Source organism: Pseudophryne corroboree, chromosome 9 (assembly GCF_028390025.1).
Source record: "Pseudophryne corroboree isolate aPseCor3 chromosome 9, aPseCor3.hap2, whole genome shotgun sequence".
Classification (NCBI taxonomy): domain Eukaryota; kingdom Metazoa; phylum Chordata; class Amphibia; order Anura; family Myobatrachidae; genus Pseudophryne; species Pseudophryne corroboree.
The window spans coordinates 284,930,841-284,954,822 of NC_086452.1; the positions used below are offsets into that span (position 1 = coordinate 284,930,841).

A 23,982-nucleotide genomic window follows, 5' to 3' on the forward strand; every position below is an offset into this window, starting at 1 on the left:
TTAGATTTCAGTTTGAACACACCACACCCAAATCTAACTCTCTCTGCACATGTTATATCTGCCCCCTCTGCAGTGCACATGGTTTTACCAAACTGCTAACAAATTTGCTGCTGTGATCAACTCTGAATTAGGCCCTTGATTTTGCATGTGAAAAAGTGGTGTATTCTATTCAACGTTTCGGGCATGGGCTTCCCTTCCTCAGGACACACAATAAAACAGTGCTAAGTGACAAACTGAAATACATTAATAAATTTTTAAAAAAAGGATTCCATCAGACGGAGCTTTGGACGCCAGGAGCACTTCTGTGACCCACACTGCCAGTTGTATCCCACTGGGTCCGCATACCAGATAAGACATCACTCGAGGTGCAATGGGACATCCGGACTGTGAATACCGAGTGATTGTAGTGTAACCAAGGAAACCCCTCAATGTAAACACCGGATGAGTATACAGTGAGAGATTAATAAAAATCTGTGCATGTTATATAAAAACTACTGAGAAAATGTACACACATTTAGCAGATATAACTAATAAATAATCGAAAAATAGTAAGATAATACAACTCTTTTACAGGCATATATTTCAAGTTACTATAGGCTAGCAGCTACTACTACTACTACTGTACATCTAACAGACATGTAAAGAAAATTAAAAAAAGTTATTATTTGGAAGCAAACGCCGCTCACAATAACATATCTATATAATGAGGGACATATATTACATGTGTATCTCTTAAAAAGCACCCAGAGGAGCAGCAACCCGGAAAATGTAAATAAACCGCTCTCAGTCCCCTAGTGTGCACCTGGCAGCTGCTCAGATGAGCGCGAAGGTCGCGATGTTCCGATGTTTTGTTTTTGGGGTTTTCTGTAAACGATCAATTTTATTTAAAAAAAAGAAAACTTTTTGGAAAAGTTTTAAATACAAGTTTTAAATGTTCTTGACCCAACTAAAATCATTGAAAAAAAAACACGACAATTTCTGAGCGGTTTTCGGAGGAAAAAAAAAAAAAAAAAGTGCCAGTTAAGTGGTTAAGGCACTAACAAAAGAATATCCATTTGTTCCTCTGTTCTATACACTACCTAAAATTCATAAAATGCACAGAGTCCACCAGACAGCCATTATTTTTGCCCGTCTGTCTCCGTGCCAGCCCTTTGCTGTTTATCTTGATACATAGTAACATAGAATCTAAGGTTGAAAGAAAAAAAAAAAAAAAAAAAACAATTGTCCATCGAGTTAAACCTATTTGTGGTCTCCTATACAGGATTAATTTGTCTAAAATTTTGATTGATGCTGATGTCAGCCGTTGCGTTTTATCCCTCTTTTTGTAGTAACTATAGTGCGTGACTATGCACCATATCCCTGGATATCCTTATCCATTAGGAATTTATCTAACCCATTCTTAAAAGGTGTTGTCTGAGTCCGCCATTACAACTCCCTCAGGCAGGGAATTCCAAACACGTACTGTCCTTACCGTGAAAAAGCCTTTACGCCGTATTGTGCGGAATCTCCTCTAACCTGAACGAATGTCCATGAGTCCTCTGTGGTGATCTAAACAAAAAGTTCCCACGCAAGCTCTGTGTATTGTCCTCATATATTTGTAGATGTTGATCATGTCCCCTCTTAGTCTCCTCTTTACCAGTGTAAACATGCCTAGTCTTGCAAGCCTTTCCTCGTATTCCAGCGTCTCCATGCCCTTAATTAGTTTGGCTGCCAGCCTCTGAACCTTTTCTAGCTCCAGGATATCCTTTTTGTAGTGTGGTGCCCAGAATTTATATAACGGGAGCATAACACCCTCCTCCCTTGCATCAATTCCCCATTTTATGCATGCTAATATCTTATTAGCCTTCTTTGCTGCAATCCTACTTTTGGTACTGCTGCTTAGTTTGCTATCTATGAGAACACCCAAGTCCTTTTCCAGTACAGTATCCCCTAATTTTACCCCATTCAGTATGTAGTTATTTTTGTTCTTGCTACCACAGTGCATTACCTTACACTTGTCTGTATTGAAGCACATTCTCCATTTTGGTATCATCTGCAAAAATTTACACCATGTTTTCTAGACCTTCTGTTAGGTCGTTAATGAAAATGTTGAATAGCGGTCCTAATACCGAGCCTTGTGGTACACCACTTAATACTTCAGTCCAATTTGAAAAAGATCCATTGACCACAATGCACTGCTCCCTATTATCTAACCAATTTTTGATCCAAGTGCATATTGTACTTCCCAGCCCTATTTCTTGTAGTTTGTAGATAAGTCGCATGTATGGTACCGTGTTGAAAGCTTTGGCAAAGTCTAAAAAGATTACATCCTCCTCTTTACCCTGATCGAGGTTTGCACTTACTGTTTCATAAAAGCCAAGTAAGTTGGTTTGACAGGATCTGTCCTTCACAAATCCATGTCGATTCCTTTTAATGACTTTATTGGCTTCAAGGAACTTCTGAATACTATCCCTTAGAATACCTTCCAGTACTTTCCCCACTATAGATGTAAGACTAACTGGTCTATAATTACCCGGTTCAGCTTTACTTTCCTTTTTGAATATAGGCACTATTTCCACTATACGCCAGTCTTTGGGAACCATACCCGATATAACCGAATCCTTAAAGATCAAAAATAGCGGTTTTGCAAGTTCAGAGTGAAGCTCCATTAGAAACCTTGGGTGAATTCCATCGGGACCCGGTGACTTATTAATCTTTAAATGTTTTAATCGGTCACAGACAACCTCCTCACTTAAATAAGTACCTATCAGCGGGATATTCTCATTATTAAGATTGTGTGTTACTCCCTGAATTGGGTCCTCTCTAGTAAATACCGTTGAAAAAAAACTCAATTAGTGTGTCCGCTATGTCATTATCATTTTTGATTAAGACTCCCAACTTGTCTTTTAAAGAGCCTATACTCTCCTTCTTTAATCTCTTGCTATTAATGTATTTAAATAATTTTTTGGGATTCATTTTTACAGCACTGCATTAAAAACATGCCCACATATCTAAAGGATACCTCTACTCTATTATCTAAATTATCGGCTATAGCTGAATTAACAGAAGTGTTTATTGTGTAGCATTCCCCATGCAGGGCCGCTCGCGGCGGTCAAGCAATTACCAATAACTAGTTATATACGGGACCAGATATTAGATTTTTTTTTTTTTATGGCATTTCTTTAAATTTACACTGACACACAACTATTTATATATACACACACAACATTATATTATATATATATATATATATATATATATATTCTATGTACTAAGAGTAGGCTGTGCAATGGGGTCCTACGCGAATGCTTATATGCAATGTGTAGAACAAGCCTCCCCCTCCCCCCCCCCCCCCAACAATGTACCACAAAATCTTTGATATCGATGACTTACTCTTGTTTTGGACAGGGCAGGAACGGTCACTTCAGACTCTTATTGATGCACACAATGCTTCTGATATTCCAGCTATATTAGTGTTCACTATCAGTAATTCTAGCGTTTATTTTCAAGTTTAGCACATTGTCAAACAAGGCAAGTCTATTCCAATATCTTTATATACCAAGCCCACTGATTGAAATACAATTTCACGTCATGATAGCTTCCATCCACCGCCTACATTACGTGGCTTACTGTATTCCCAGTTCTTAAGGGTTTCAACATGTCACAAGTGATTATTGATTGATAAATTCTTAACTAGAGGTTATCTACGTAAAGAATGACTGAAATCTAAAGAAAGACGGTCTTTAAAAAGAGAAAATATTCTCAATACTTCGAACAAACAAAATCTGTACATCCGATAATTCCTTGGGTCAAACAACATAGTACGAAAAGTACGCCAATAAAAAAGCTAAACAGCTGTGTCCCTTAATCTTCCACTATTACAGAAAAAACCCAAGATCATGCTTAGCTATACTCGTAGCTGCAATATTAAAGATTAAAAGGTAGAATACAATTGTGCACATAATTTTTTAGGGGATATTTTGCAAAAAATAAGAATTTACTCACCGGTAATTCTATTTCTCGTAGTCCGTAGTGGATGCTGGGAACTCCGTAAGGACCATGGGGAATAGCGGCTCCGCAGGAAACTGGGCACAACTAAGAAAAATTTAGGACTACCTGGTGTGCACTGGCTCCTCCCTCTATGCCCCTCCTCCAGACCTCAGTTAGGAAACTGTGTCCGGAAGAGCTGACACAATAAGGAAAGGATTTGGAATCCCGGGTAAGACTCCTACCAGCCACACCAATCACACCGTACAACTTGTGATACTATACCCAGTGAACAGTATGAATAACAACTGAGCCTCTCAACAGATGGCTCCAAACAATAACCCTTTAGTTAGGCAATAACTATATACAAGTATTGCAGACAATCCGCACTTGGGATGGGCGCCCAGCATCCACTACGGACTACGAGAAATAGAATTACCGGTGAGTAAATTCTTATTTTCTCTGACGTCCTAGTGGATGCTGGGAACTCCGTAAGGACCATGGGGATTATACCAAAGCTCCCAAACGGGCAGGAGAGTGCGGATGACTCTGCAGCACCGAATGAGCAAACTCAAGGTCCTCCTCAGCCAGGGTATCAAACTTGTAGAATTTAGCAAATGTGTTTGAACCCGACCAAGTAGCAGCTCGGCAAAGTTGTAAAGCCGAGACCCCTCGGGCAGCCGCCCAAGAAGAGCCCACTTTCCTCGTGGAATGGGCTTTTACAGATTTAGGATGCGGCAGTCCAGCCGCAGAATGTGCAAGTTGAATCGTACTACAGATCCAGCGAGCAATAGACTGCTTTGAAGCAGGAGCACCCAGCTTGTTGGGCGCATACAGGATAAATAGCGAGTCAGTTTTCCTGACTCCAGCCGTCCTGGAAACATAGAATTTCAGGGCCCTGACTACGTCCAGCAACTTGGAATCCTCCAAGTCCTTAGTAGCCGCAGGCACCACAATAGGTTGGTTCAAATGAAAAGCTGATACCACCTTAGGAAGAAATTGGGTACGAGTCCTCAATTCCGCCCTATCCATATGGAAAATCAGATAAGGGCTTTTACATGACAAAGCCGCCAATTCTGACACACGCCTGGCCGAAGCCAAGGCCAATAGCATGACCACTTTCCACGTGAGATATTTTAGTTCCACGGTTTTAAGGGGCTCAAACCAATGTGACTTAAGGAAATTCAACACCACGTTGAGATCCCAAGGTGCCACTGGAGGCACAAAAGGGGGCTGAATATGCAGCACTCCTTTAACAAATGTCTGAACTTCAGGCAGTGAAGCCAGTTCTTTTTGGAAGAAAATCGACAGAGCCGAAATCTGGACCTTAATGGAACCTAACTTGAGGCCCATAGTCACCCCTGACTGTAGGAAGTGCAGAAATCGACCCAGCTGAAATTCCTCCGTTGGGGCCCTTCTGGCCTCACACCACGCAACATATTTTCGCCATATGCGGTGATAATGGTTTGCGGTCACCTCCTTCCTAGCTTTAATCAGCGTAGGGATGACTTCCTCCGGAATGCCCTTTTCTTTCAGGATCCGGCGTTCAACCGCCATGCCGTCAAACGCAGTCGCGGTAAGTCATGGAACAGACAGGGTCCCTGCTGCAGCAGGTCCTGTCTGAGCGGCAGAGGCCATGGGTCCTCTGAGATCATTTCTTGAAGTTCTGGGTACCAAGCTCTTCTTGGCCAATCCGGAACCACAAGTATAGTTCTTACTCCTCTCCTCATTATTCTCAGTACCTTGGGTATGAGTGGCAGAGGAGGGAACACAAACCGACTGGTACACCCACGGTGTCACTAGAGCGTCCACAGCTATCGCCTGAGGGTCCCTTGACCTGGCGCAATATCTTTTTATCTTTTTGTTGAGGCGGGACGCCATCATGTCCACCTGTGGCCTTTCCCAACGGTGTACAATCATTTGGAAGACTTCTGGATGAAGTCCCCACTCTCCCGGGTGGAGGTCGTGCCTGCTGAGGAAGTCTGCTTCCCAGTTGTCCACTCCCGGAATGAACACTGCTGACAGTGCTAACACGTGATTTTCCGCCCATCGGATAATCCTTGTGGCTTCTGCCATCGCCATCCTGCTTCTTGTGCCGCCCTGACGGTTTACATGGGCGACCGCAGTGATGTTGTCTGACTGGATCAGCACCGGCTGGTGTTGAAGCAGGGGTCTTGCCTGACTTAGGGCGTTGTAAATGGCCCTTAGTTCCAGAATATTTATGTGTAGGGAAGTCTCCTGACTTATCCATAGTCCTTGGAAGTTTCTTCCCTGTGTGACTGCCCCCCAACCTCGCAGGCTGGCATCCGTGGTCACCAGGACCCAGTCCTGTATGCCGAATCTGCGGCCCTCGAGAAGATGAGCACTCTGCAGCCACCACAACAGCGACACCCTGGTCCTTGTAGACAGGGTTATCAGCCGATGCATCTGAAGATGCGATCCGGACCACTTGTCCAACAGATCCCACTGAAAGATCCTTGCATGGAACCTTCCGAATGGAATTGCTTCGTAAGAAGCCACCATCTTTCCTAGGACTCGCGTGCAGTGGTGCACCGACACCTGTTTTGGTTTTAGGAGGTCTCTTACTAGAGATGACAACTCCTTGGCCTTCTCCTCCGGGAGAAACACTTTTTTCTGTTCTGTGTCCAGAACCATCCCCAGGAACAGTAGACGCGTTGTAGGAACCAGCTGCGACTTTGGAATATTCAGCATCCAGCCGTGCTGTTGTAGCACTTCCCGAGCTAGTGCTACTCCGATCAACAACTGTTCCCTGGACCTCGACTTTATAAGGAGATCGTCCAAGTACGGGATAATTAAAACTCCCTTTTTCCGAAGGAGTATCATTTCGGCCATTACCTTGGTAAATACCCTCGGTGCCGTGGACAGACCAAACGGCAACGTCTGGAATTGGTAATGACAGTCCTGTACCACAAATTTGAGGTACTCCTGGTGAGGAGGGTAAATGGGGACATGCAGGTAAGCATCCTTGATGTCCAGTGATACCATGTAATCCCCCTCGTCCAGGCTTGCAATCACCGCTCTGAGCGATTCCATCTTGAACTTGAACCTTCTTATATAAGTGTTCAAGGATTTAAAATTTAAAATGGGTCTCACCGAACCGTCCGGTTTCGGTACCACAAACATTGTGGAATAGTAACCCCGTCCTTGTTGAAGGAGGGGTACCTTGATTATCACCTGCTGAGAATACAGCTTGTGAATCGCCTCCAGCACTGCCTCCCTGTCCGGGGGAGCTGTCGGCAAGGCAGATTTGAGGAAACGGCGAGGGGGAGACGTCTCGAATTCCAGCTTGTACCCCTGAGATACTACTTGTAGAATCCAGGGATCTACCCGTGAGCGAGCCCACTGGTCGCTGAAGCTCTTGAGACGGGTCCCCACCGTACCTGGCTCCGCCTGTGGAGCCCCAGCGTCATGCGGTGGACTTAGAGGAAGCGGGGGAGGACTTTTGTTCCTGGGAACTGGCTGTATGTTGCAGCTTTTTCCCTCTACCTCTGCCTCTGGGCAGAAAGGACGCGCCTCTAACCCGCTTGCCTTTCTGGGGCCGAAAGGACTGTACCTGATAATACGGTGCTCTTTTTGAGGGAACATGGGGTAAAAATGCTGACTTCCCAGCTGTCGCTGTGGAAACGAGGTCCGAGAGACCATCCCCAAACAACTCCTCACCCTTGTAAGGCAATACTTCCATGTGCCTTTTAGAGTCTGCATCTCCTGTCCACTGCCGAGTCCACATTCCTCTCCTGGCAGAAATTGACATTGCGTTTATTTTAGATGCCAGCCGGCAAATATCCCTCTGTGCATCTCTCATGTACAAGACAGCGTCTTTAATATGCTCTACGGTTAGCAATATAGTGTCCCTGTCTAGGGTATCAATGTTTTCCGACAGGGAATCTGACCACGCAGCTGCAGCACTGCACATCCATACTGAAGCAATAGCCGGTCTCAGTATAATACCTGAGTGTGTATATACAGACTTCAGGATAGCCTCCTGCTTTCTATCTGCAGGCTCCTTTAGGGCGGCCGTGTCCGGAGACGGTAGTGCCACCTTTTTTGACAGACGTGTGAGCGCTTTATCCACCCTAGGGGATGTCTCCCAACGTGACATGTCCTCTGGCGGGAAAGGGTACGCCATTAGTAACTTTTTAGAAATTACCAGTTTCTTATCGGGGGAAGCCCACGCTTCTTCACACACTTCATTTAATTCATCAGATGGGGGAAAAACCACTGGTAGCTTTTTCTCCCCAAACATAATACCCTTTTTTGTGGTACCTGGGGTAATATCAGAAATGTGCAACACATTTTTCATTGCCGTAATCATATAACGAGTGGCTCTATTGGAATGTACACTAGTCTGATCATCGTCGACACTGGAGTCAGTATCCGTGTCGACATCTGTGTCAGCCATCTGAGGTAGTGGGCGTTTTAGAGCCCCTGATGGCTTTTGAGACGCCTGGGCAGGCACGGGCTGAGCAGCCGGCTGTCCCACATCTGCTATGTCGTCAAACCTTTTATGTAAGGAGTTGACACTGTCGCGTAATTCCTTCCACATGTCCATCCATTCAGGTGTCGACCCCGCAGGGGGTGACATCACATTTATCGGCACCTGCTCCGCCTCCACATAAGCCTCCTCATCAAACATGTCGACACAGCCGTACCGACACACCGCACACACACACACACACACACACACACACACACAGGGAATGCTCTGACTGAGGACAGGACCCCACAAAGTCCTTTGGGGAGACAGAGAGAGAGTATGCCAGCACACACGAGAGCGCTATATAATACAGGGATACACACTACACACAGTGATTTTTCCCCTATAGCTGCTATAATACACAATCTGCGCCTAAATTTAGTGCCCCCCCCCCTCTTTTTTACCCTATTGAGCCTGGAAACTGCAGGGGAGAGCCTGGGGAGCGTCCTTCCAGCGGAGCTGTGAGAGGAAATGGCGCCAGTGTGCTGAGGGGATAGCCCCGCCCCCTTCACGGCGGACTTCTCCCGCTTTTTTCAGGATATTTATGGCAGGGGATTTTACACATATATAGTCTTATTGACTATATTATGTGTTGTTTTGCCAAGTTAAGGCATTTATATTGCAGCCCAGGGCGCGCCCCCCCCCCCCAGCGCCCTGCACCCATCAGTGACCGGAGTGTGTGGTGTGCATGGGGAGCAATGGCGCACAGCTGCAGTGCTGTGCGCTTCCTTAATGAAGACCGGAGTCTTCAGCCGCCGATTTTCTGCTTCTTCTTGCTTCTGGCTCTGCAAGGGGGACGGCGGCGCGGCTCCGGGACCAGACGACCGAGGCTGGGCCTGTGTTCGATCCCTCTGGAGCTAATGGTGTCCAGTAGCCTAAGAAGCCCAAGCTAGCTGCAAGCAGGTAGGTTCGCTTCTTCTCCCCTCAGTCCCTCGAAGCAGTGAGTCTGTTGCCAGCAGATCTCACTGAAAATAAAAAAAACCTAAATATACTTTCTTTCTAAGAGCTCAGGAGAGCCCCTAGTGTGCAACCAGCTCGGCCGGGCACAAAATTCTAACTGAGGTCTGGAGGAGGGGCATAGAGGGAGGAGCCAGTGCACACCAGGTAGTCCTAAATCTTTCTTAGTTGTGCCCAGTCTCCTGCGGAGCCGCTATTCCCCATAGTCCTTACGGAGTTCCCAGCATCCACTAGGACGTCAGAGAAATGGGTAATTTCTCAAGGACAAATGACCTCTGGGCAGATGGAAAAAAAAATCCAAATTACAGATGTGTGCTCTTACATCTCTCCTCACATAACACTTGAGTGCCGTGACTCAATAGCGCAGAGTGTTTTTGCATTTTTCCCTGCAAAAATGCGTCTTATTTGCAAAGTAATGCAAAAGGACGCACACACAGCTTCTGCTGATTATTCAGCATGCCTATATTCTGTGTATGACTGCAACTGTATTTGCATACTACAGTATTGTGTGCGACTGTTTGCATACTACGTTACAGTGTTTACCTGGAAAACACTGCAACGTGGCATTTCAGGTGCAGATACAACACCTTAGAATATAGGCATGCTACATATAATTTTAATCAACAGGATCTGCGCGTGCATCCTATTGTATTACTTTGCAACTAAAACACATTTTCACTGGGAAAAATGCTTAAAAGATGATCAGCGCTACAGAGTCCTGCCAGAGTTGCGACTTAAAGGGCTGTTTAGTGGACACATCTGTAGTGTGGGTTTCCGGGACTAATTGGAAAGCCCCCATGGATCATTTGGCTGTGGAAAATTACCATGGCTAATTGAATTCTCCCCTCAATGGTTAAAACTGTGTAAAACATAAAAAATGGCTATTACAAATGTACAGGATTTTTGACCTGTAGTTTTCTTAACCCTGGTAAAAAAAAATTGCCACAAAATATAATTGCATGCACACTTTCAACTGTAGTTCTAAATTTGTGGGATACCTTCAGACTTCCCCATGTGGTCTTCGCTATGTAGGCATGAACGATAGACCGTTAATGATGCGGATGGCTCAACATAGGTCTGCAATCAGAGCAGCCATAAGTACAGTGCTTAGTGAACAACCTGTGGCTCTGTATTTTGCCTTAGCCAAACATAGTATGGTTGCTCTCAGATATCGGATGATTAATCAGGTCCCACCATCGTTGCAAGGTAGAGACGGATCACAAAAATGACTAATTGGAATCCAAATGGATATTTTCATTGGATACTTTAAACCCTAAGGGGTATATTCAATTAGGGTCGAATCCATTCCGACATGCATTTGTCGAAATGGATCCGACAACCCCTATTCAATCTCATCTCAATTCGACTTTTAAAAAGTCGAATTGAGATGAGGGACCCAGAGGAGGAGGAGGAGGGGGGGGGGGGGGGGGGGGGGGGAATGGTGGGGAGACCAGCGGGGACAGCAGCGGGCAGACAGAGGAGAGCAGCGTTACAGTAGCGCTGCAGGAGGATGTCTCACAGCCGCCCGACCTCATGGCAGTGTCCACTGGCTCCAGCAAGCGTGACCTCACTTGCTGGAGCCAGGTGGACGCTGCCGTGAGCGGCGCGGCTGTGAGACATCCTGCTGCAGCGCTGTGCTGTAGCGCTTCTCTCCCCTGTATGCCCTCTGGCTGTTCCCCGTTTTCCCGCGGCTCTCCCCCTCTGTCCTCCTCTGGGTCCCACATCTCAGTCCGACATTTTTTTATGTCGGACTGAGATGGTCGGAAACGGGGCCAAATCCTGTCGAATTTGGCCCCGTTTCCCTCAAAAGTACGTGAATCGGCAGCTATACTGCCGATTCACGTACTATTCGACAAGTCGAATTCCCCGACTTGTCGAATAAAAATGCTTGGGATGGAATAGGTCGAATCACGATTCGACCTTAAAAAGTCGAAAACTGCAGTCTTTTCGACAGACGGCAGCTTTCGACACTAATTGAATATACCCCTAAGGATTAAAAGAATCGCTGGGTCTTCATTGCTTTTTATGAGATATACTTGGTTACACATACGATATATGTCCCTCCTTACATAAATATTTTATAGTGAGTGGTGTATGTTTACCTTACTATGATGAGTGGCGTATGATTACCTTACTATTTTTCGATTAGTTATGGTCTTATCTGCTAAACCACTGTTGCACATAAATGTATATGTACATTTTCTTAGATGTTTGTATATAGCATGCACAGATTATTATTAATCACGAACTGTATATATTATTTGGATACTCATCCATTTATACTGTGAAGGTTTCCTTGGTTACACTGCAAACACTGGGTAGTCACAGTCCGGATGTATCGTCATGCCCCGAGTGACGTATGACACTTACGGTGCACGGACCCATTGGAACACAACAGGAAGTGTGGGTCCTGGAAGTGCGACTGGCATCAGAGTATGCGTCTGATGTGATCTAATTGTAAGGTATTTAAACTTGTCACCTAGCACTGTTTTACTCTGTTTCCTGAGGAAGAGCAGACCATCCCCGAAACATTGGGGGGGGGGGGGGGGGGAACAGTTTCACCTGCTAATTACTGCATGCCTGGGATATATATTGTATTTTATCTCTCTCGCTCGCTCTACTCTCTTTAGATGTTCAGTGGCACTTTCATTTTCTGTATTGTTTATTTTAGTTCACTTAAACTTGTTTGGGAACTGTGCAGCTTTGTATCTAAAAGGACAAAGCCTATTACTCAGTTTTGCCTTTATACATATGTAGAACAACATTTTACCGTTATAGTGATCTTTGAACCACTAAGGTGTTATTTTCAAAATCCTATATGGTTGTGGTTATCCTGCTTTTCCCATATAGTTGTGACACCAAAACACATCATTTGGCTTTCCATACACACAGGCACATGTTCACCAGCTGAGTACATACTAAGCACATCATACTATAGGAAAGAAGGACTGACTTGTTCTCTGAACAAGATTCTTTTCTTACTTACCACAGCTCCCACTCCGTAACTGGCAGCAGGGGCCAGGGCATGATATGGGTCAGCTGTATATACCCTCCCGTATCTGTACAGGGGAAAAAAAATACTGCGTAAGATATAGCAGCTAATTAATTTGCATTAAGTGTAAACTTTTCACAGTTCTGAAATGCAATATTTCTAGCTACCCTTGATAAAATGTTTCATGGGAAACTGAACATTGTAATGAAGATTTGTCTCACTACTAAATGGAGTGTGCTGTTTTGTGGACAATTATTTTGGAATACCCAGACTGGTTCTCTTCTTTCTAACCTGCAACCCACCCCCTACCAATACGGAATGTGTAAGCAGTAATAAACAATCATATTAGTTTGTTTATACCTGTATATATATTTCCCAAAAAGCAGGGCAGCACTCACAGACTTGTATAACAAATAAACAAACAGGTCTTATTAAGAGTCTTATCTGGCTTGGTTTCTCCACAGAACAAAATACCATATCAAATACACTATTTGTATCAGCACAATGGAGATATCTAGTAAAGCAATTTAAGGAACACAGGTGCAGATTTATGAAGCCTGGTGAACTGATAAAGTGGAAGGTGATAAAGTACCAGCCAATCAGCTCCTATCTGCCATGTAACAGGCTGGGTTTAAAAAATGACAGGTGCTCATTGGATGGGGTTTTATCACCTTCCACTTTATCACTTCACCATGCGTAATAAATCTGCCTCACACTTCATAAAAGGCCCAGTGGATGTATAGTTTGCAACTTGTGAATCCACATTGCTTCTTTTTGCAGCAACAGATGGCCTTTATCGCCTCCTTTAGGAGATGGGGGCATAAAATCTATAATTTTGTATTTTAAACTTGCCATGTTATGCTTCAAGTTTTTAAAATGTCTGGCAACAGGTTGCTCCTGATCTAGTCCTACCAGGGCATGGGGAATGGATGTTCTTTGCATTGCCAAACGTTATTTAAATTGATGTATGGTCTTGCCAATGTACAATAATTCACATGGGCATTTAAATATAATATATTACATATCTGGATATGCATGTCAAGGGATATCGGATCATATGTTTTTTGCCCGAACGTGGATGAAAAAAAAATTGTCTCCTGTATCTAAATAACGGCGCATAGTGCAACCATGCAAATGATAGTTGCCTGTTTTTTTGGTAAGAAAGTGCGGTAGGGGGATCAGGTTTGAAGTTGGCAATATGATTATGTACCACAGAATTTTTTATGTTCTTGCCTCTACATTGGCCGATCATTCGTTTTTTGTTCAATATGGCAGGTAGATCCGGTTCTGGGTTCACCAAGGGCCATAGCTGTTCAGCCGAGGCATTTATTTCCTTACTGGCTGTAGAATAATCAGTTACCCAAAATTATGGAATCTTCAGATTTTAATTGACTTTTTGCATACTTTTCTTTAAATAAATTAGGTTATATCCTCCAGCGATGAATTTGGGTATCATCTGTACTTTAGCATCCTCCAGATCACTGCAAATCCTTTGAACTCTCAAAAACTGGGAAAAGGGTAAGCCATTGTTTCAAGGAATTGAGGTGATAACTCTCAGCCTCTAATAAAGTGTTTCTATCAGTATTTCTATAATACACAGATGGATGAAATTTAAGTTTGGACATGGTGACTGATACATCCAGAAAGTTGATATTCTGATTGCTGATATTATAAAGTAAATTTCATGCAGTCATGCAAATAGTTAATTACTTCCATAGTGGAGATGGATTTCTTTAATCCCACTCCACAAGACAATTATGTTGTTTATATATCTGTGATAACAAGTAATAAATTTTGAAATCTCGGGATCAGTAAAGAATAAATCTTGCGCCAAAGAGAACATAAACGCAATTGCGTAGCTAGGAGCTACGCATGATCACATGGCACAGCCAAGCTTTTGGATGATGAATTTCCAGTCAAAAAGAAAATTGGGTGTGAGGGTTAGTTCTAACAAACTCATAAAGAAATCCAAATCAGGCCCTTGGTAGCTTGAATCGTTGGTAAGTAACCATCTGGAGGCTTCTAACCCTCTGCCAGACTGACTACATCGACAGTACACATCCACAGATCAGTCTGAACCGGGGGTTGACCTTACAATTTTAATAGAAATTAGGTTGTATCTTTCATGAAGGATCTTTCTCGTTTCACCACTGGTTGAAAGTAATAATTCAGGAATGTGGAGACTCCAAAGTATATGGAGTTCTGGGCCGAAATGATTAGTTTGTCCGATGGGTTTAATGCAATTTTGTGCAGTTTGGGAATCTTATAACTACAAGGAATTGTCAGGAATTCTGTAATGAGAGAATCACAAGTCTTCTGTGAAATTATGTTATCCTTTACAGCTGCAATCAACAGCGTATAAGGGGGGTAATTCAGACCTGATCGTAGCAGCAAATTTGTTAGCAGTTGGGCAAAACCATGTGCACTGCAGGTGGGGCAGATATAACATTTGCAGAGAGAGTTAGATTTGGGTGGGTTATTTTGTTTCTGTGCAGGGTAAATACTGGCTGTTTTATTTTTACACTGCAATTTAGATTTCAGTTTGAACACACCCCAACCAAATCTCACTCTCTCTGTACATGTTATATCTGCCCTCCCCTGCAGTGCACATGGTTTTGCCCAACTGCTAACAAATTTGCTGCAACAATCAGGTCTGAATTACCCCCCAAGTTCTTTTGTGTATTGAGGTGTTGGATCCTGAGAGTGAACCATAAACATCAGATTAACTCAACTGTCTCTCAATCGTGTATGCTGAAAGATCTTGAATGGTGATGCCTCCACCCTTATCAGCAGGCCTGGTAATTATATTTTTATAGAAGCCCAAGTTTTTAAGCGCAATTTGTTCGCCTTTTGGAGAGATTACTGTGTTTGTGTCTATTTTTTTCCGGAACACTTCTCCATTGTTTTATTCAATTGTGAAGTGAAACATTTTATGGTGGGATTGGTGGAGACTGGGTCAAAGTTGGAGGTTTTTATAAAAGGGAATTTAATTGCCCCTTCTACAGTGGTTTCTCCCAAAAATTCCTTTAATTTCATTTGTCTATTTAAACGATGTAAGTCCACTTTATTCTTAAATTCATTAGGTCTGTTCGTAGGGACAGAGGGAAAACCCTTGTTGAGGACAGATAGTTCGTCTGGGGTTAGCACCCTGGCGTACAAATTAAACACTACAGTTTTTTGGGGGTTTTTTGTATTTTGGCTTTCCTTTGCCTGCTATCTTCTGTTGAGCCTGCTTTGGCTCGGGTTGTTAGTATGACGAACTGGATGTACGGTAGAAGTTTCACCATCACTTGTGGAGGATGCTCCCATACTGTAATTGTCTGTATCAAATCTGTATTTTTTGTTGGATCTATTGGGTGCCTTGGTTACCTTACGTGGATAATGGCATTTATGATTCACCCATGCATATGAGCGATGCTCCTCATAATCACGATCTACTGTAGCCCTTTTCTTAAAAAGCAATTAAATCAGCTTTATACTTGCCCACTTGTTCAGTTTATTGATCCAGCCATTTGTTGCTAGTATCCAGTTTTAGTTTCTCCAGGTTCTCATGTTCCAAAATAAACCGTTATGGTAAGAACTTACCGTTGATAACGGGATTTCTCCTATGTCCACAGGTATCCACTGGATAACATTGGGATATGCCGGAGCGTCAGCGGAAATGGCACCAAACAGTCACAAGCTTTCTGGCCTCCCAGGATGCATCGGGCTCCTCCATATAATCCCGCCCACCGACTCGGTCAAATCAGTTGTGTTCACAGCAATTAGGTAGGAGTATCATGTAGAACCCTATTCAGGCGATAAGAACACACATGCACACCCTTCCATACAAGAGGTAAGAGGTTTAGTGATTGTAAAGATCCTCAAATCAGGTGCGTCAGGGTGGGATCCCTGTGGATACCTGTGGACATAGGAGAAATCCCGTTATCAATAGTAAGTTCTTACCAAAACGGTATATTTCTCAGTCTGGGTCCACAGGTTATCCACAGGATAACATTGGGATTCCCAAAGCCATTATTAGTGGTGGGGACGCTCCTGATTAACCAGGAGAACCTTTCGCCCGAATTCTGCGTCATAAGAGGCAAAAGTATCCAAGGCATAATGTCTAATGAATGTGTTAATGGAAGACCATGTGGCTGCCTTACAAATCTGTTCTGCTGAAGCACCATGCTGTGCTGCCCATGAAGGACCTACCATACGTGTAGAGTGTGCAGAGACATTAGCCAGAACAGGGAGATCAGCACGAGAATATGCTTCTGAAAATAAGAATTTACTCACCGGTAATTCTATTTCTCGTAGTCCGTAGTGGATGCTGGGAACTCCGTAAGGACCATGGGGAATAGACGGGCTCCGCAGGAGACTGGGCACTCTAAAGAAAAGATTAGGTACTATCTGGTGTGCACTGGCTCCTCCCTCTATGCCCCTCCTCCAGACCTCAGTTAGGGAAACTGTGCCCGGAGGAGCTGACATTACAAGGAAAGGAAATTTTGAATCCAGGGTAAGACTCATACCAGCCTCACCAATCACACCGTACAACTTGTGATAACCTTACCCAGTTAACAGTATGAACAACAACTGAGCCTCACTCAACGGATGGCTCATAACAATAACCCTTAGTTAAGCAATAACTATATACACGTATTGCAGAAAGTCCGCACTTGGGACGGGCGCCCAGCATCCACTACGGACTACGAGAAATAGAATTACCGGTGAGTAAATTCTTATTTTCTCTGACGTCCTAGTGGATGCTAGGAACTCCGTAAGGACCATGGGGATTACACCAAAGCTCCCAAACGGGCGGGAGAGTGCGGATGACTCTGCAGCACCGAATGAGCAAACACAAGGTCCTCCTCAGCCAGGGTATCAAACTTGTAGAACTTTGCAAATGTGTTTGAACCCGACCAAGTAGCCGCTCGGCAAAGCTGTAAAGCCGAGACCCCTCGGGCAGCCGCCCAAGAAGAGCCCACCTTCCTAGTGGAATGGGCTTTCACTGATTGTGGATGCGGCAATCCAGCCGCAGAATGAGCCTGTTGAATCGTGCTACAGATCCAGCGAGCAATAGTTTGCTTTGAAGCAGGAGCACCCAGCTTGTTGGGGGCATGCAAGATAAACAGCGAGTCAGTCTTCCTGACTCCAGCCGTTCTGGAAACATATTTTCAAAGCCCTGACTACGTCCAGCAACTTGGAGTCCTCCAAGTCCCGAGTAGCCGCAGGCACAACAATAGGTTGGTTCAAATGAAACGAGGACACCACCTTTGGGAGAAATTGGGGACGAGTCCTCAATTCTGCCCTGTCCATATGGAAGATCAGATATGGGCTTTTACATGACAAAGCCGCCAATTCCGACACACGCCTAGCCGATGCTAAGGCCAACAGCATGACCACTTTCCACGTGAGATACTTCAGTTCCACGGTCTTAAGTGGCTCAAACCAGTGGGATTTCAGGAAATCCAACACAACGTTAAGATCCCAGGGTGCCACTGGTGGCACAAAAGGGGGCTGAATATGCAGCACTTCCTTAACAAATGTCTGAACCTCAGGCAGTGAAGCCAGTTCTTTTTGAAAGAAAATGGATAGGGCCGAAATCTGGACCTTTATTGACCCCAATTTTAGGCCCATAGTCACCCCTGACTGTAGGAAGTGCAGGAAACGACCCAGTTTGAATTCCTCTGTAGGGGCCTTCCTGGCCTCACACCAAGCAACATATTTTCGCCATATACGGTGATAATGCTTTGCTGTCACGTCTTTCCTAGCCTTTATCAGCGTAGGAATAACTTCATCCGGAATGCCTTTTTCAGCTAGGATCCGGCGTTCAACCGCCATGCCGGTAAACGCAGCCGCGGTAAGTCTTGGAACAGACAGGGCCCCTGTTGCAGCAGGTCCTGTCTGAGAGGCAGAGGCCATGGGTCCTCTGTGCGCATTTCTTGCAGTTCCGGGTACCAAGTCCTTCTTGGCCAGTCCGGAACAATGAGTATTGTTCTTATTCCTCTCTTTCTTACTATTCTCAGTACTTTTGGTATGAGAGTAAGAGGAGGAAACACATATACCGACTGGTACACCCACGGTGTCACTAGGGCGTACACAGCTATCGCCTGAGGGTCCCTTGACCTGGCGCAATATCTTTTTAGCTTTTTGTTGAGGCGGGACGCCATCATGTCCACCTGTGGCAGTTCCCATCGGTTTGCAATCAGTTGGAAGACTTCTTGATGAAGTCCCCACTCTCCCGGGTGGAGGTCGTGTCTGCTGAGGAAGTCTGCTTCCCAGTTGTCCACTCCTGGAATGAACACTGCTGACAGTGCTTGCACGTGATTCTCCGCCCATCGAAGAATCTTTGTGGCTTCCGCCATTGCCATCCTGCTTCTTGTGCCGCCCTGGCGGTTTACATGGGCGACCGCCGTGATGTTGTCTGACTGAATCAGCACTGGCCGGTTTTGAAGCAGGGGCTCTGCTTGACTCAGGGCGTTGTAAATGGCCCTTATTTCAAGAATATTTATGTGTAGAGAAGTCTCCAGACTTGACCACAGCCCTTGGAAGTTTCTTCCCTGAGTGACTGCCCCCCCATCCTCGGAGGCTTGCATCCGTGGTCACCAGGACCCAGTCCTGTATGCCGAACCTGCGGCCCTCGAGAAGGTGAGCACTCTGCAGCCACCACAGAAGAGACACCCTGGCCCTTGGGGACAGGGTGATCAGCTGATACATCTGAAGATGCGACCCGGACCACTTGTCCAACAGATCCCACTGAAAGATCCTCGCATGGAACCTGCCAAAGGGAATGGCTTCGTATGAATCCACCATCTTTCCCAGGACTCGCGTGCAGTGATGCACCGATACCTGTTTTGGTTTCAGGAGGTCCCTGACCAGAGATGCTAATTCCTGGGCCTTCTCCACCGGGAGAAACACCTTCTTCTGTTCTGTGTCCAGAATCATGCCCAGGAAAAGCAGACGCGTCGTAGGGATCAGCTGCGACTTTGGGATATTCAGAATCCAGCCGTGCTGTTGCAACACTTCCTGAGAGAGTGCTACGCTGACCAACAACTGCTCTTTGGACCTCGCCTTTATGAGGAGATCGTCCAAGTACGGGATAATTATAACTCCCTTCTGCCGAAGGAGTATCATCATTTCGGCCATTACCTTGGTAAATATTCTCGGTGCCGTGGACAGGCCAAACGGCAACGTCTGGAACTGGTAATGACAGTCCTGTACCACAAATCTGAGGTACTCCTGGTGAGGTGGGTAAATGGGGACATGCAAGTAAGCATCTTTGATGTCCAGCGACACCATAAAATCCCCCTCTTCCAGGCTTGCAATAACCGCTCTGAGCGATTCCATTTTGAACTTGAATTTCTTTATATAAGTGTTCAAGGACTTTAAATTCAGAATGGGTCTCACCGAACCGTCCGGTTTTGGTACCACAAACATTGTGGAATAGTAACCCCTTCCCTGTTGAAGGAGGGGGACCCTGACAATCACTTGCTGGAGGTACAGCTTGTGAATTGCCGCCTCCCTTTCCATGGGGGAAGCTGGCAAGGCTGATTTGAGGTAACGGCGGGGGGGAGTCGCTTCGAACTCCAGCTTGTATCCCTGAGATACAATTTGTATAGCCCAGAGATCCACCTGTGAGCGAACCCACTGGCTGCTGAAGTTTCGGAGACGCGCCCCCACCGCACCTGGCTCCGCCTGTGGAGCCCCAACGTCATGCGGTGGACTTAGTGGAAGCAGGGGAGGACTTTTGTTCCTGGGAACTGGCTGCATGGTGCAGCTTCTTACCTCTACCCCTGCCTCTGGCAAGAAAGGATGCACCCCTGACCCTCTTGCCTTTTTGGGAACGAAAGGACTGCATGTGATAATACGGTGCTTTCTTAGGCTGTGAGGAAACCTGAGGCAAGATAGTGGACTTTCCAGCTGTCGCTGTAGACACGAGGTCCGACAGACCGTCCCCAAACAATTCCTCACCCTTATAAGGCAAAACCTCCATGTGTTTTTTAGAATCAGCATCTCCTGTCCATTGCCGAGTCCATAAGACCCTCCTGGCAGAAATGGACATAGCATTAATTCTAGAGCCCAGCAGGCAAATGTCCCTCTGAGCATCTCGCATATATAAGACGACGTCTTTGATATGGCCCAGGGTTAGCAAAACAGTATCTCTGTCGAGGGAATCTATGTCGTCTAACAGAGTATCTGTTCACGCTGCTACATCACTACACATCCAGGCTGAAGCAATAGCAGGTCTCAGTAGAGTACCAGAGTGTGTGTACACTGACTTCAGGATAGCTTCCTGCTTTCTATCCGCAGGCTCCCTTAGGGCGGCCGTATCCTGAGACGGCAGGGCCACCTTTTTAGATAAGCGTGTCAGCGCCTCGTCCACCCTAGGGGATGTTTCCCAACGTAACCTGTCCGTTGGCGGGAAAGGGTACGCCATCAGTAACCTCTTAGAAATCACTAATTTCTTATCAGGGGAACTCCACGCTTCTTCACACAATTCATTTAATTCATCAGATGGGGGAACAGTCACTGGCTGCTTTTTCTCCCCAAACATATAAACCCTCTTGGTATTAACCGGGTTACTCTCAGAAATGTGTAATACATCTTTCATTGCAATAATCATGTATCGGATGGCCTAGGTCATTTTACACTGTAAATGTGCCTCATCATCGTCGACACTGGAGTCGGACTCCGTGTCGACATCTGTGTCAACCATCTGAGATAGAGGGCGTTTATGAGCCCCTGACGGTTTCTGAGTCGCCTGGGCAGGCGCGGGCTAAGACCCCGGCTGTCCCAAGGCTGCAGCGTCATCAAACCTTTTATGTAAGGAGTTTACATTGTCATTTAAGACCTTCCACATATCCATCCAATCAGGTGTCGGCCCCGACAGGGGCGATACCACACTTATCTGCCCTTGCTCCGCCTCCACGTAACCTTCCTCATCAAACATGTCGACACAGCCGTACCGACACACCGCACACACACAGGGAATGCTCAGACTGAGGACAGGACCCCACAAAGTCCTTTGGGGAGACAGAGAGAGAGTATGCCAGCACACACCACATCGCTATATAACACAGGGTATTTCACTGCTAATAAGTGATATACCCAATTTTTGTATTCTTTGAGCCTAAATTTATGTGCCCCCCCCCCTCTCTTTTTAACCCGTCTTGTACCTGGATACTGCAGGGGAGAGCCTGGGGAGCTGCTTCCAGCGGAGCTGTGAAGAAAAAATGGCGCTGGTGTGCTGAGGAAGAAGGCCCCGCCCCCTCAGTGGCGGGCTTCTGTCCCGCTCTCAGTGTAAAAAAATGGCGGGGGTTTTTACATATATACAGTGCTAGACTGTATATATGTATTTTTATGCCAAAGGTATTTCAATTGCAGCCCAGGGCGTCCTGCCCCCCCCAGAGCCCTGCACCCTACAGTGACCGGAGTGTGTAAGTGTGCTGGGAGCAATGGCGCACAGCTGCGGTGCTGTGCGCTACCTTAATGAAGACAGGAGTCTTCAGCCGCCGATTTCGTCGTCTTCTAGCTTCTGTTCTTCTGGCTCTGCAAGGGGGACGGCAGCGCGGCTCCGGGAACGGACGATCGAGGACAGGTGCCTGTGTTCGAACCCTCTGGAGCTAATGGTGTCCAGTAGCCTAAGAAGCACAAGCTAGCTGCAAGCAGGTAGGTAGGTTTGCTTCTCTCCCCTTAGTCCCACGTAGCAGTGAGTCTGTTGCCAGCAGAAGCTCACTGAAAATAAAAAACCTAATAAATACTTTCTTTACTAGTAAGCTCAGGAGAGCCCACTAGGAGCACCCAGCTCTGGCCGGGCACAGATTCTAACTGAGGTCTGGAGGAGGGGCATAGAGGGAGGAGCCAGTGCACACCAGATAGTACCTAATCTTTTCTTTAGAGTGCCCAGTCTCCAGCGGGGCCCGTCTATTCCCCATGGTCCTTACGGAGTTCCCAGCATCCACTAGGACGTCAGAGAAATTGTCATTTGAAGCCATCTTGCTAGCGTCTGTTTAGTAGCAGGCCATCCTCCTTTGTGAAATCCGTAGAGAATGAAGCGAGAATCTGTCTTTCTGATGGCCCTATTATGATCTACGTAAATTCTTAATGCACGGACTACGTTCAGCGATGCTTCTCCCGCAGAAAGTCCCGATACCTGAAAAGCCGGGACTACAATTTCTTTGTTCAGGTGAAACTTTGAGACCACCTTTAGAAGATAACCAGATCTAGTTTTGAGAACTGCTTTATCTGGATAAAAGATCAGAAAAGGAGACTTACATGAGGGTGCTCCTAAATCTGACACTCTTCTAGCTGACACCATTGCCAGTAGAAAGAGATCTTTAGCCGTCAACCATTTAAAATCTACTCTTAAGTGGTTCAAACGGAGCCCCCTGAAGGAATTTAAGAACCAGATTTAAATCCCAGGGTACTGCAGGAGGAACAAACGGTGGTTGAATGTGCAACATTCCCTGAAAAAAAGTATGCACATCCTGTAGGTTCGCAAACTCTCTGAAACCATACAGTTAATGCTGATACTTGAACTCTCAAAGAAGCCACTGTTAAACCCTTATCCATTCCTGCTTGGAGGAAATCCAAAATCCTGGGTACTTTAAAAGATCTTGGATTCATACCTCCTTCATTACACCAATGAATATAGGCCTGCCACATTCGATGATAAATACGAGCTAAAGAAGGTTTTCTTGCTCTAAGCATGGTTTGAATTACCTGTTGGGAAAAACCTCTTGATTTTAAGATAGAGGTTTCAACAGCCACGCCGTCAAAGACAGCCGTTCCAGATGGCTGTGACAACAAGGCCCCTGCATTAGTAGATCTGGACATTGAGGAAGCAGAATTGGAGCTTCCACGGACATCCTTAATAGATCTATGTACCAATGCCTTCTGGACCAGGCAGAAGCTATTAGAATTATGGCTCCCTTTGCCTGCTTTACTTTTCTCACCACCCTGGGTAACAGGGAGATTAGAGGAAATAGATATGCCAGATGAAATTCCCATTTCACTGACAGTGCGTCTACAAGGATCGCCCCGGGATACTTTGTTCTCGACCCGTATGCCGGAACTTTGTTGTTCCAACGGGACGCCATGAGATCTCTCTCTGGCAGACCCAATCTGTTTACTAGAGTTTGAAATACTTCCAGGTGTAATGCCCATTCGGTCTCCTGAATGGTGTGTCGACTGAGAAAATCTGCTTCCCAGTTCAGCACTCCCGGCACAAACACTGCGGACAATGCCGGAAGATGAAGTTCTGCCCATCTTAGTATGTGAGTTAATTCTTCCATCAGTCCTTTGCTGTAAGTTCCTCTCTGATGGTTGAGGTACGCTACTGCTGTTGCATTGTCTGAATGGATCTGGACTGGTCTTCACTGCAGAATGTCCTTTGCCTGAACTAGAGCCATATATATGGCCCTTATTTCCAACACATTTATTGGCAGGCAACTTTCCTTTGTGGTCCATTTTCCCTGGAACCAAACATTTTCGAAAACTGCTCCCCAGCCTTGAAGACTGGCATCCATTGTCAGTACCTGCCAACTTGCTATCCAAAAGGGTCTCCCCTTGTCTAGATGGTCCGTCTAGT

At 45.6% G+C, this 23,982-nt stretch overlaps 1 protein-coding gene across 11 annotated transcripts in view; it reads right to left on the bottom strand.

Annotated features, from left to right (window-relative positions):
- RBFOX2 (RNA binding fox-1 homolog 2) overlaps positions 1-23,982 on the bottom strand; it is a 1,097,056-nt gene that overhangs the window by 77,363 nt on the left and 995,711 nt on the right. For all 11 annotated transcript variants that reach the window (XM_063940332.1, XM_063940334.1, XM_063940327.1 and 8 more), the window contains one exon: positions 12,405-12,477. In XM_063940332.1, the coding sequence (XP_063796402.1) occupies positions 12,405-12,477 (73 nt within the window). The remainder of the gene's footprint in view (positions 1-12,404; positions 12,478-23,982) is intronic.